The sequence below is a fragment of the Ambystoma mexicanum genome, chromosome 5p (assembly GCF_040938575.1).
Source record: "Ambystoma mexicanum isolate Mex_15411 chromosome 5p, UKY_AmexF1_1, whole genome shotgun sequence".
NCBI classification, from domain to species: domain Eukaryota; kingdom Metazoa; phylum Chordata; class Amphibia; order Caudata; family Ambystomatidae; genus Ambystoma; species Ambystoma mexicanum.
Window position 1 is genome coordinate 207,151,137 of NC_090930.1, and position 12,214 is coordinate 207,163,350.

Genomic DNA, 12,214 nt, shown 5'->3' on the forward strand with positions numbered 1-12,214 from the left:
CATAATCTGACCTTCAGTTACTCGTGTCAAAAAGGTGTGTAGTAACACTCTTCGCACAGTAGTCTGTATCTTCTAACTGCCAGCAAAGCCAAGGGAAGACACTCGTGTGCTACCAGGCTATGCCATCACAGCCCTCCTCACCATCACCCCAGTGCCAGATCATGCCTCACACATCACCCTCGGCTCTTCCTTGCACCTTGGGTTGGATTTATGTTGTCAGCCAGCAAAGATCATCGTGGTAATTTATGGTTTTCTGTTGTAAACCATTTAACATCTTGTGAAAGTTCTCCTTGTCCAACATGCATCGCTTACAGCAAAGATCGATCCAAAATATGAATTAAATATTAGTGTCTAATGCTTTCTTAATGTCACGTTATCACAGGTGAGCGGTGTCTAGTTCCTAAACTGAATAATATGACTAAATGTCGCCAAAAAGCCAAGCAGATCACAAGAAAGGACCCCTGATTAAAAAGAAAAAGCTATACATTTCTAGGTCCCTCACTCTAGTTTCTCTTGGTATAATAGTATAAGTTACTATAAGGTTTGTATGGCTGTTAAACATAGCATGCACTAGTCACAAACATGGAAAGACGTCCAATATCTCAGAGATATGATATGATATGAATCGGGATGGCAAAACTCTTTAGTGCAAGCCCCTGTCCTCTTCTGAAAAATATGTGAGCAAAGGCAGAAAATGAGGGGTGGAAATGGTGCAGTAAGCAATATTAATGAATTATTTTATAGTCCTGTGTTTCAATGTTCTGCAATAGAGGGAAACAGTAGGACAGTTAGTGCATATCCAGACTCTAGGATATGGGGACAGGGTGGTTGTTAGGCAAGACCGAGAAGCCATGTTTCTGTGACACATGGACAACGCAAGGGAGCGCCATAGGACTGGCACTTGACTGGAAGGATCTACCAGCAAAACGCTTGGACCTCCCATGACCCACCGCCACATGTCAGGGGCTGCAGCGCACTGAAACTGTGCTTCTGGGCACCTTGGAGCTAGTGGGAGAGGGCGGGGGGGTGCCCAGGAAATGTTTATAAAACTATAACTGTGCGCCCTGAACAAGAAAGGAGCCAATTTACAAAACTCTTGTTGGAAATGTACATTTTGAGTAAATGACTGAGGTTTCAATAACTGGAGTATAAATGTAACACTGGCTCAAGGACTGCAAAGAAAAAAAGCCCCAGCCATAGAAATCCATCTCTTCAGTGGTACTCTTCAAAACGTGGCTACAACTCCACCTAGTAGCTTTTGAAGGACCAGCAAAACCCTTCCATCACCCAACCCAAACCGACTGCCCGTCCCACCTCTCTTTCATGTAAGACCACTCCATGTATTTTGCAAATGCTAGCCTCAGGCTGTCAATGTTAAACAATATTGGCATGTCCTCCCGTCCCCAACCCGGGTTGCAGTCTCCCTCTTCCCCATTCTATGCCACTCAATCAGGCAATGTTCTCATGTGAAGACGCCGTGCCCCTCGGACTGCCAGCGGTCTGTTATTGCCTACTTTGTAAGTCATTTCTCTTCCAAATGACGCCCAGTTCTTCACTAAATATAAATTGGTAAAGACATTAAGGCACCCTTCACAAGATGGAGGACAGTCAGGGTGGCGAAGTGTCAACACAGTCCATAAAACAGCACTAATACATGGAATGAGCTGAGCAGAGGTTGACGGACCAGAAGGCTTCGAAACTCACTGACGTTAATTCTCTAGTAAAAAAGACTGATATTTAGTGCGGGGTCTGTAAAATTGACTACTCATTTCAACAGTGATAATATAGATGTGTTTCTTAACATATGGGTGAGAGAATAGGATACATTGATAGTGATCTCTTAATTCTATTCTCTTCCTAGGTAAAAGCTACGGCGTGGGTGTAGACTGGATGGATTCTACCCAGGAGGAGATTGCGTTTTGGCAGGAAATGATGTCAGCGCCCGGTGAATGGAATGAGGGATCGCTTCCGCTGAGGTCCCTGGCCGGCAAAAGGAAATTCAAATAATGCAAACAGGACAATGTAGCTGCACAGAGACATTTTACCTGGGAAACAGCAGTCTGATGCGCTGTATGTTGCGTCTCACCGGGCCATGGGTACATTGGCAGGGAACCAAGAGTTGCTCTTTTTACAGTTTGTTGTATTTTATATTGCAATTGTCAAATATCAAAAAATGCACTTTGTTGTTAAATTTGCCTATGAGCGGTACACTATCTGTTTCATCTGTAGCTATTTCAATTCACTAGCTACGACACTTACACAATGGAAGTGTGTTATTATTTCTAAGGGAATGGTGATATCCTAAACAATCAATATTTGCTTGTCGCAATGTAATTTACCGTATGTAATGTTATGACAAAATCAGGCGCTCCTGTAGATCACCTGTGGAGAGCCACTGCTGGCCACATTTCTGAGCCCTGAAGAAGGCACTCCTACAGAACCCGCTTCAGTACATCACGGAATCACAGAGTGCTTTGGCTCTTCCAGACGTCCCGTGATAGATGGGTCCAGAGCCCTGCTGCAGATGCAGGGTAGGATCTTCCCCCAAGAATAATAATTCCAACATTGCGATGATTCAAACAGTTTATGTATAGGGCCAAAGAGCTCTGGGATGTGCATCATGGATGAAACAATGACCTGGATTAACATATTCCCGTATGACGGCAATATATAAGACTGAACTCTGAACTGGTACGAGAGACAGAAAGGGATAAGAAAAACTCTCGATGATGCAGCCTGCTAGTAGTCTCCAATAGGATGCTTGAGAATTAGCGGGTAAATTGTCAATTTTGCATCCTGGATATACCTTCTCTTCTTGATCACAATATGCAATAAATGTGCCAAATGTGTCAGTGCAAAGAAATGTCCTAAATGGCAGTGTTAAGCCCTATGCAAATAACTTGAGTCCCTGGGGCCTAACTGAAGAGCATCGCTTAGCTGCCATCAGGCGATCTAAGCACTAAAACTGTATGTTCACCTCACCCTTCCCCCTCAAAGATCTGCAATGGCTGACCCTCCAGGCTTGCATCATCTTCAAGACCCCGAAATGACATAACAGGCAATGATGACCAATGCCCACATCTACCTGGCTGAAAAGGTCATGCTCTCTGGAGGCCAACCCAATAAAGAAACCATAACATCATGAGACTAGCCACCAAGAAACGTAACGAGGAGAAGCATCCCGCACCCACCCCTGCAGATCAATCCATCTCTCCCGGATTTCTCATAGTAACCTAATGGGTACCTCTTCAAGCCCCTCATCAACCCGATAACTATTTACCTCATCACTCTCAAACCCTGGACACACCACTGGTGGCCCCAACTCCCGCACCTTCACGTAAGTGTATGGTCCTGCCCCGAACCTCACTCCCGGATATCATTCCATTGCTATCCAGCTTTGTTGTTCTAGATAACACTATATGCATGCGTTAATACTTTGGAAACATCTGTACAAACTTCACAAAGTTCCAACCAAAATCCACCCAAATAGTGAAGACAATAATAAAATATCATTCATTCAAACTGCATGTTACTGCGTCAAGACGCCACAATGATGGGGAGCGTTTCACTTCCAAAGGTTTTCAGTGGAAAGCACGTGAATTGATTAAGTGATAGACACAAAAAGAATTGAGTTCCCATTAACAGAATGAAACATTCCTAACTTGGAAGAATTGCAATAGTCGCCATAAATGTATCTGTTTTGGTATCCTCGCCAATGCCTTGCCGGCACCCGTGCAAGGAAAGCTACGTCATAGATCCCTGTGATCATGTGACTGTAGCCGTTAACACTGTGCGTCCAGCCCCTTGCTATATGAGTACATGGAAATGATATTCCCCTTAAAAAGAAATCCCCACAAGTCTTAAAAATCGATGTCATTTTTTGGATTAAAATGTCTTAAATTTAGGCTCACTGTGCTTCATTGAGTACTTTTTATAACATTAAGTACCAAATGTGTAGTAAAGGAAAGACTTTATCGCGCAACTCAAGCAGCTGCACCGAGTGTGTGATCTGAATAGAAATGGAGCAATACGGAGGGCAACATCAATTTCCGCGCGGCGGCGGTATCTGCAGACTGTGCATTAGCGAGAAGTACATCAAATTCATAGTGTGAATAGCCGCCCCCCTCCCCCGCAAATCCCGCAGCTCTCCATCCACCTTCTCTGCTGAAATGATGAGGATGTCTCCCTGGAGACCTGCATCGGCGCCTTCAGCACAACTCTTCCCTAAGCGGATCCCTGAGTTAAGGACCGTCGTATGCATCAATCATTCGAAAACTGTGCTGCGCGACACCCTCTGAAAGGATTAGGGTGTGCTTTGATAGCAGCACGCTGCAGAGACACAGGGCTGCAGGATCCATCCCGGGAATATGGTTTTTACCACTCATTTCTGCGCAGCATCTGTCAGACAGTCTCGCAGAAATAGACGTCTGGCTTTCAGTGATCTAACATGGACACATCTGTTATGGGGACCTTTGTATAGCGATAGATCTGCATGACGTGAAGCACAGATACATTACTTTGAAACCTTAATGCTCTCCCACACAAAAGCCTATCTTGCCCATCGACCGGCGGTAAATGCATTTCTGATGGCAGGCAGTCATCGAGCTCCCAAACCTGGGCTTCTTTACAGTGGCTTTAGTGTAGACATTGTAGCATTTGAGAAGCACCTGATTATGGCAATATGTGTGGTGACGGTACGGCCACAAATGTGGCTGCTGCTTTCCCTATGGAAGTGCATAAACAAGCTGCCACATGAGCTGCCAGTCAAGGCTTCCTATAAACATCAAAACAAAAATGCATGCCATTTAACACTTAAACATCCAGCACCTTCCATTTATTTATTTTCTTTTTCTTTTATTGTTCATTTATAACGTGCGTGATACCAGCGAGTGGTTCCTAAGCACGGGATCGGGATTCAAACCTGTGATGCACCATGTTGTCTTGCTTCCAAGGCAAACGCGTTACCCCTGAGCTATCCTTTCTCCAAATTTAGCATTAACAGGAGGTTCTGTGGCACTTCTCCAATGATACCTTCCTCAGCAATGGGCCCAGCCTCCAGGTGAGCACTACGAATCCAGAGGGACCAGCGCCCGTGAATACAGTGAGGCTACCTAGGGCCTCCTCGCCCATCACATCAAAGACAGGCAGACCCCACTCACAGCACACTAGTTGTCAGTGAAAGGTTCCATCACTCTGAAAAGGACTGATGCTTCCTGGAGTCCATCTTCTCCTTTTCTTCCACTGTTGCTTCTAAGGTCCTGGATATAGTGAGCCTGCAGATTCCAGAAACTTTCCGACAAAGGGAAGTGCGGTGATGCACTTCATGCGATCTACGCTGGTGTAGGTATTGGGTGTTCTGCTGCGCCCCTTGAAAGAAATCCATAAGTCTTGGAGGATCGGCTTACTAAGAGCACCAAAAGCAGCCCTAGAATCCTGTGCACCACTGCGGACCCCAATTAATACTTCTTCAGCCCCCTACCTCAACACCCGGTTGCCTCTTTAAGTGGGTGGCGAGGGGTGTGGGGACATGGGCATCTCCCCCACTTTCTGTGGTAAAGAATTCAGTTAAGAAAAGTCCCAAAAAAATGTGACCAGTTCAAATTCGATTGAAACACATATTGACCGGACTCCTCCCATGATGGGTATTAGTTTCTGTTATTCAAAGTCAAGTACTTGTGAGAATTGAAGATTCTTAGCTGGGTAAAATGTAGGGGAAAGAGTAGGGTAATGACAAGGCAAGAAAAGAAATGTGGTTGCCAGACATTTCGTCAAAAAAAATTAGTCGACAGGATATTTGGTCGAAACCATTTGGTCGAAAACCAAATGGTCGTATTTTTTTTATTTTTTATTTTCACTTTTTTTTTGGGGGGGTCCCCCCCCAACCCCCTTTTTTTCTAAAAAAACCCTTTTTTTTCCCTAAACCACAACCTAAAATATATATATATAAATACAAAAAAAATTCGACCATTTGGTTTTCGACCAAATTACGTCGACCAAATGTCTTTCGACGAAATGTCTTTCGACGAAATGTCCGGACACCAAGAAATGTGTGGTCTGGTGCTGCAGTAGGACATAGAGAGTGCTCCAAAGGAGAAGGAGTTGCTGGATCCAGTAACAGAAAAGGGAAAAGAGAGTACAGAATAGTAGATGAAGGTTAGTGCATGTTATGGAAAAAGTGACGCCTGAAAAAGACAAAATAAGAGAAACGGAGATAGAAGGGGAAAATAGGGAGGTTTCCACCGGTGGAAACCAGCAGTGTGCAGGGTAGGAGTAAACAGGGGGGCTCGGAAGAGTGTGTAATCAGCCAACTAAAATCTAGACCCCGCTGATGGTTGACATCATCGCAGCTGAAAGTGTCAGTAGCATAACTAAAAATGATGTAGCATCTCGGAAAAATGTAGTGAGGGACCACTGGGATTCTCACCTCCCAAAGACCTAAAGGTCTCAGGCTGAGCAGGGAGCTCATGAACATCCGGAATCCCACTGTGCCACAGGTCTGGACTACATTGCCCCCAACGAAGGCGCCTGTCCTACCACCAATCAACATAGGGCAACAATAGTGATGAAGGAAGAACGGACGGGTCAACCGGAGGCAGATGTGAGACTGGTGGAGATAGAAATGAAGGAAGAGAGACTCAGATATCCCAAGGGAAGACATGTCTAACAGAACAGTTAGATGGTCAGCTGGGCTGATAGCAGCAGATGAGCCAAGTGGGGCACACGCGTGCACTATGCCGAAACCGCAACACCGGGCAGTGCACAGTGTAGGTGCCGGAGCAGTTTCAGGTCTGATATCTAATGAAGGAACTGGCAGAAACAAAAAAGCCCTTCTCTAAACTGGAAAAATGCAATGATGTAGGAGAATCGTGGGTGGGGATAATGATTCTGATACGTACTTGAAGGCTGTCTATAATGCATGGGCCCAATTCCCCCCAAAATAATTGGCATAAAAGCTTAAAATACATCAGCAATTTAAAGAATCTCAGGTTTCGGCTGTTAATCACTGCTTCGGATATTTTGCTCTAATCATTTCTGAAATACAGCTCATCTGATGGATGCTAGTAATGGGTGCCAAGACCTTTCTACCAGCGTTCAATATAGCCTCAAGGCTCCCAAAAAGAAGTGACATACGAATATAGTGGCCCAAATCCCCCAAAGCAGCCCTGCACTAAGACTGACAAAAAAGAGCGTTAGTACAAACAGATATTCTGAAAACATGGCAAACCCATTCCAAGCACCCTGCTATCCGTCCAGAAAGGGCTCTGCATTCCGGTTAGACAACACGCTGAATCGTATATCGACGACGTGGTCAAAGGAGAAGATTTCTCTTAGGATGAACTACACTAGATTGAAGGTTTGCCCAATACATTCAAGTCAGTGCTAGGAACCTACCCTAGCAGATGGCTAGCAACCCTTCCAATGCCTACATGAGACATTGGCCTCCCTGAGCAAGACCTCGAACACCCCCCTTTCACTTGTAAGCTGACGATTCACCCACCCGGGCATTCAGCAGTCAGAGCTGACTCGCTACCTTGAACAGATTCAAGAACAAAGGATCGGCAGGAGCCTCTGCCTCATGGGATCAAGAATTGAGCTCCTTCTCAGCGGGAGCCACACATTCCGTGGGGCAGGCTCCATCTGATGGGCTGCACTGGTGCCTCTCATGGATAAGGATCCCAAGGCATGCTTCTGGATGCACAGCTCACATATAAGACTGAAATCGAGATTCCGCATAGACATTACAGCCTTCTATTACACACCTTGAAGACAATCCCCCCATTCCTTAACCACAGGATGGAAACTGCGAGTGCTATCATGTGTGTATGGGGACCTCCCAGCGAAAGACTGCTACAAACCCAGAATAGAGAAGCCCACCTGCTCCACCGCTTAGGCACACATGATCACACCTCTAAGGAAGTGCAACATCTACATTGGCTTTCCCTTAAATAAAGAATAGACTCTAAAGCAATGTGCATCATAGGCTGAGCGTTCTGACATGTGGGTCTTGTATGCTTGATCAATCGGCTCAACCATTTCACCACATCACGGAATCTCTGCTCGTCTTCCACGGAAAGAAGACTCAATCAACCATCACATCAGAGAACAATAATTTGGGGCAAGTTGGTGTCAATCAGAGGTCCAGAGCATTGGGATACGTGCCTTGACAAAAGCAGACTTGAACCAGATCATCCTAAATGTAGGAAGGCAGAAAACTGGACTCTTCCGAGAGTAGTCCCCCCCCAGCCTAGAGTTGGTGACCATACCAAACTGATCAGTTTGCGCTTAATTTATGCTTGAAAAGGGTCTGTTAGGGTTCTCAGGAATGCAACTCAATGATCTGCTGTGACATACGAGTATGATATTGTGCTCATCGGCTAATTCTTCTCCTCCATCTCCCGCTCATTTCCCTTCCCACTTTCTCCCGCCTCCTTTTTTGGTGCTCTTAAGTGACTGTGGTATGCATCTAGCGTGTGAAAAAAAATCACTGAATAAATACATTACAGTAAGTATAAAGTGACCCTTTATATCCTCCCCAAAAGAGGACACTTTGTGAAATCTTAACAGGTAATTATATTCAGTGAACTCAAGAAAGCTCCCACTAACCTTAACAGTAGTCTGTGAACTGCTGTTTTTTGCACTATGAAAAAACCATCCACCCACAAATCATTGAATCGGACGGTGGTGGTAGGTAATAAAGTTTAAATATTAAAACGCATGTTAACTGGTTTTCAGTATCTTGCTTCTCCCACAATCCATCCTCAAACCTTGGCCAGTCATTGAGGATGGGGGCAGAAGATATCTGGGCTGTTTGACATTTCCAAGCAATGTTAACACTGCAAATTATGAACAAATACAAACAGCATCCAATAAAAAGCCCTCTTCACATGAAAACCAAATTGATTAGATGTTCTTTATTGGTAAAAACATGACATGCACATTTATAGATGTCACGTGAGTGCTAGCTTTTTCTCTCTGATCAGCCCCACCTCAGAGATACGTAAGCCTTGAGGAAGCTCGCGGAAGGCCGCGTGCGTGGTCTTGAACCCTGCAGACTCTGGTAATTGGGGTCATTATTTTACACGTCATCATTCCATGACCCGTTTGTCCGCTCCCGTTCTCACCTTCCTCTTTACTGTTCAGGGGAGGTTGTTTGCCAATCCTATCCCCTACTGCAGAGGAGACACCCCCGTAAGCCCTGATTTCTTTTTTAGAAAAGCAATCTGGATAGTGTGATCCTAGACCGAAGAAAAATGTCTGCGGTAATGTGGCCCGCTCCTGTCTCTGAGCTATTTGGAATTCTTTTTACCATACTTAAACATGCAGTAAATATGTTTGCCTGCCTTTTGGCATTCCCTAGTAGATCACCCATGGATTGTATTGCGTAGATGCTGGGTGGATCAGCAGATGCTGGTGCCACCACATTAGTGCACCAGAAACGGACACAAGTCACTGTGCACAGGTTCTCACTGGAGGTGGCGGTCCAGAAATAACCGTGATGGACATACCTAGGATCAGCCACAAAGACATCTCCCTCCACACCCGCTGACACCTTTAAGCCTGGGTATGTTGGCATACTTCCACTAGAGGCAACCAAGAGCGGGCACACATGGACCAATTACAAATATTACACAAAAATGTGTGCCAAAGCAAATCCCAATAGACCATGTAGAATCAGGAGCACCGTACCAATGGGACCAGATGCATAGAATTAAACATAGCTCAGCGGATGCCAGTAAGTCACAAGTAGAGATTGTGACTCTTTGTGACTAATTGAATACGGTGGCCTTGCCAATATATATTGCGGAAGGATCTGAAATGTGCCAAAAAGCATGGCGGGCCTTAAACCAATAAGGATTGATTCATTTCTAAGGACCTGCAAAATGGACCCTAATGAGAAGTATGACCTTGATACTGTAATCATTGATAGACCAAAGTAATTTAAGGTCCCCCGTGGATAAGAATAGTTTTCTGCCTGGGACACGGCTTTCTTCTTGGATGCCTTAACGTAGCCAGACTTTTCCAAGGAATCAACTTCAGACCCACGCACAAGGCTAGGTCCATCCAAATGCATCACCGATTGTCTTTGTAAAATACTGGAGCCATAGTTGACCCATCCCAAAGGGATGGTGTTTTTGTGACGTGGCACGAGGTCTTTCATGCCATTGAATGTTTACAGCATATGGTTCACAGAAGGCAACGGGGATGTTACTATCTGCAATCGTTGTGTGTGCCAACATAGGGGAGGGATGACGTCTACGAGGAACTTGACTGTAAAGGGTCAGGGGTCCTTGCTTCCAACTGCACCGTACAGTCTCATTTTTACTTTTTCTTCCATGCTATGTTGAGTGTTCAAATATTCATGTTTCAAAAGGCATTCAATAAGGTGCTAGATGCAAATGGTCAATCGATAAAGACCCCAACTAGACATCAATGGCGTCTTTAGCCAAGACCTTCCCGCATACTGGTTGCACTCCATGCGCGCTTGCCAGGTTCTGTAAAGTTTTTGTACAGTGTATCTATTTTAATTGCTACTTTATGGACAAATGGAGAACATTTTGTGTGCTATAGGTTATGCTTACTTGCTACATTTTTTCGTTCCTTGGTACTAAAACCGCTGTAAAGCTAATTTATTTTTTACTTGCTGTGTTTTTTCCCTAACAAATAAAAGAAAAGATCAGATTCTCAATTTGGGCCATTTAATTAAGAGGTGGCCTTCCAATGACTGAAAAATAGGCTCATTCCGCTGAAGGCTGGCGGGAATCAAAGAAACATTTCAGGTTTATGCTAAGTTGGTTTGGCGAACAAGAATTCGCGTACGTGCCCGCGTGTCACCGGCGGTGTGCATCCATAGAGCGGATCTCACAGTATGATGCTCTAAGCGGAAATGTACCATTGGTTGGTCTGGCGAACCAAAATTAATCTGTAAACTTATCCCTGACATGGATACAAGGAATAAACCTTAATAATGTTAAAAAAAAAAGTTTGCATAGCATTATTTTTAAACAATGTTACCTACCCTTTTTAACCACTTCATGCCCCTTTGAAGCAATCCCAAAAGATGTATATGGGGTAGGCAACCACGAAACAAGTTCTTAAGCAATAGATAAGTAAATGGAAGCTGGGGGATAGCAGAGTGTGTCACCGTGGTATATGCACCATTTCTAACTTTGGATTCCTCCATTGGGTAGTGGGGATGTACCTTGTCAATGGGCCAAGTCACTTCTAGCGAGCAAGGCTGCTTAGAGCTTTCAAATCAGCAATCCCCAGAGTCAACAGAGAGATTGGCCCTCATTATAACAGTGCCTGTAAGGCACCGGCACCGTTCATACCGGGCCGCCACATTACGAGTTCTGCTCGTGGGTTCCTGACAGCTCGCCAGGTCTTAGCTGGTGGGCTGTGCGGCACCCGCAAGCAGAACTCGTGATTGAACCAGCACCATTATCAACGGTGCCGGTGCAACCATGCTCCCCACCACCATTCTGCTCCATGGGGCAGAATGGGGATCGGGAGCCCAGCAATACCGCCACACACAAATGGGCAATTACCGGCCCACTCATCTTATAATGGGCCGGTTATTGCCCAATCGCGGGAGATGGTGCCTGTTGCGAGCATGACTTGTCATACAGGCACGGCTACCGCTGTGCTCATAATGAGGCCCATTGACACGTTAAATGGCACCATCTCACCTTCACAATGGCTAGTGGAGGACAGGCTTGTTTTGCAGTTCTTCAGCGAGTGCACCGTCATGTGGCCTCCGACCCACCCACCTGTCGCACAACCTCCATTCTCCTGTTAGCCTTCATATCAGCCTTTATTTCCTGCTGCAGTTTTTTAGCTAGTGCAAACGTGCACGGTCATGTTGCCTCGGACCCACCCACCAGCCAATCATTGCCTGTGTTTTCTTGCTCTTTTTGTCTGTCTGCCCCCTCTCTTCTTCCCGTAACTCTGAACACTCAGGGCAAGTCTTCCCCGGGTGTCTGAAGTGAAGGGCTAATTCCGATTTGGTTTTGCCAGGACCTGGATAGGGACAGGATCATTACACTTCACACCTCAGGCAAGCTCACACGCCATAGCAAATCTCCACCATCAATAGACTATGAAGGCACTGCACCTCATCAATGGTAATGCGGACACCACACTACCACAACCTCATCCATCTCACTCGAGCCAAGCCACACAGTAACCCCTACAAGAACCCAACAACTGATACTCA

The 12,214-nt window shown here is 45.4% G+C and overlaps 1 protein-coding gene across 3 annotated transcripts in view; it reads left to right on the top strand.

Moving 5' to 3' along the window:
- LOC138480861 (synaptotagmin-like protein 2) overlaps positions 1 to 10,687 on the top strand; it is a 749,121-nt gene extending 738,434 nt beyond the window's left edge. For all 3 annotated transcript variants that reach the window (XM_069612635.1, XM_069612634.1, XM_069612636.1), the window contains exon 17: positions 1,862 to 10,687. In XM_069612635.1, the coding sequence (XP_069468736.1) occupies positions 1,862 to 2,007 (146 nt within the window). In that variant the 3' untranslated portion in view covers positions 2,008 to 10,687. The remainder of the gene's footprint in view (positions 1 to 1,861) is intronic.
- The last annotated feature ends 1,527 nt before the right edge of the window (positions 10,688 to 12,214 follow it).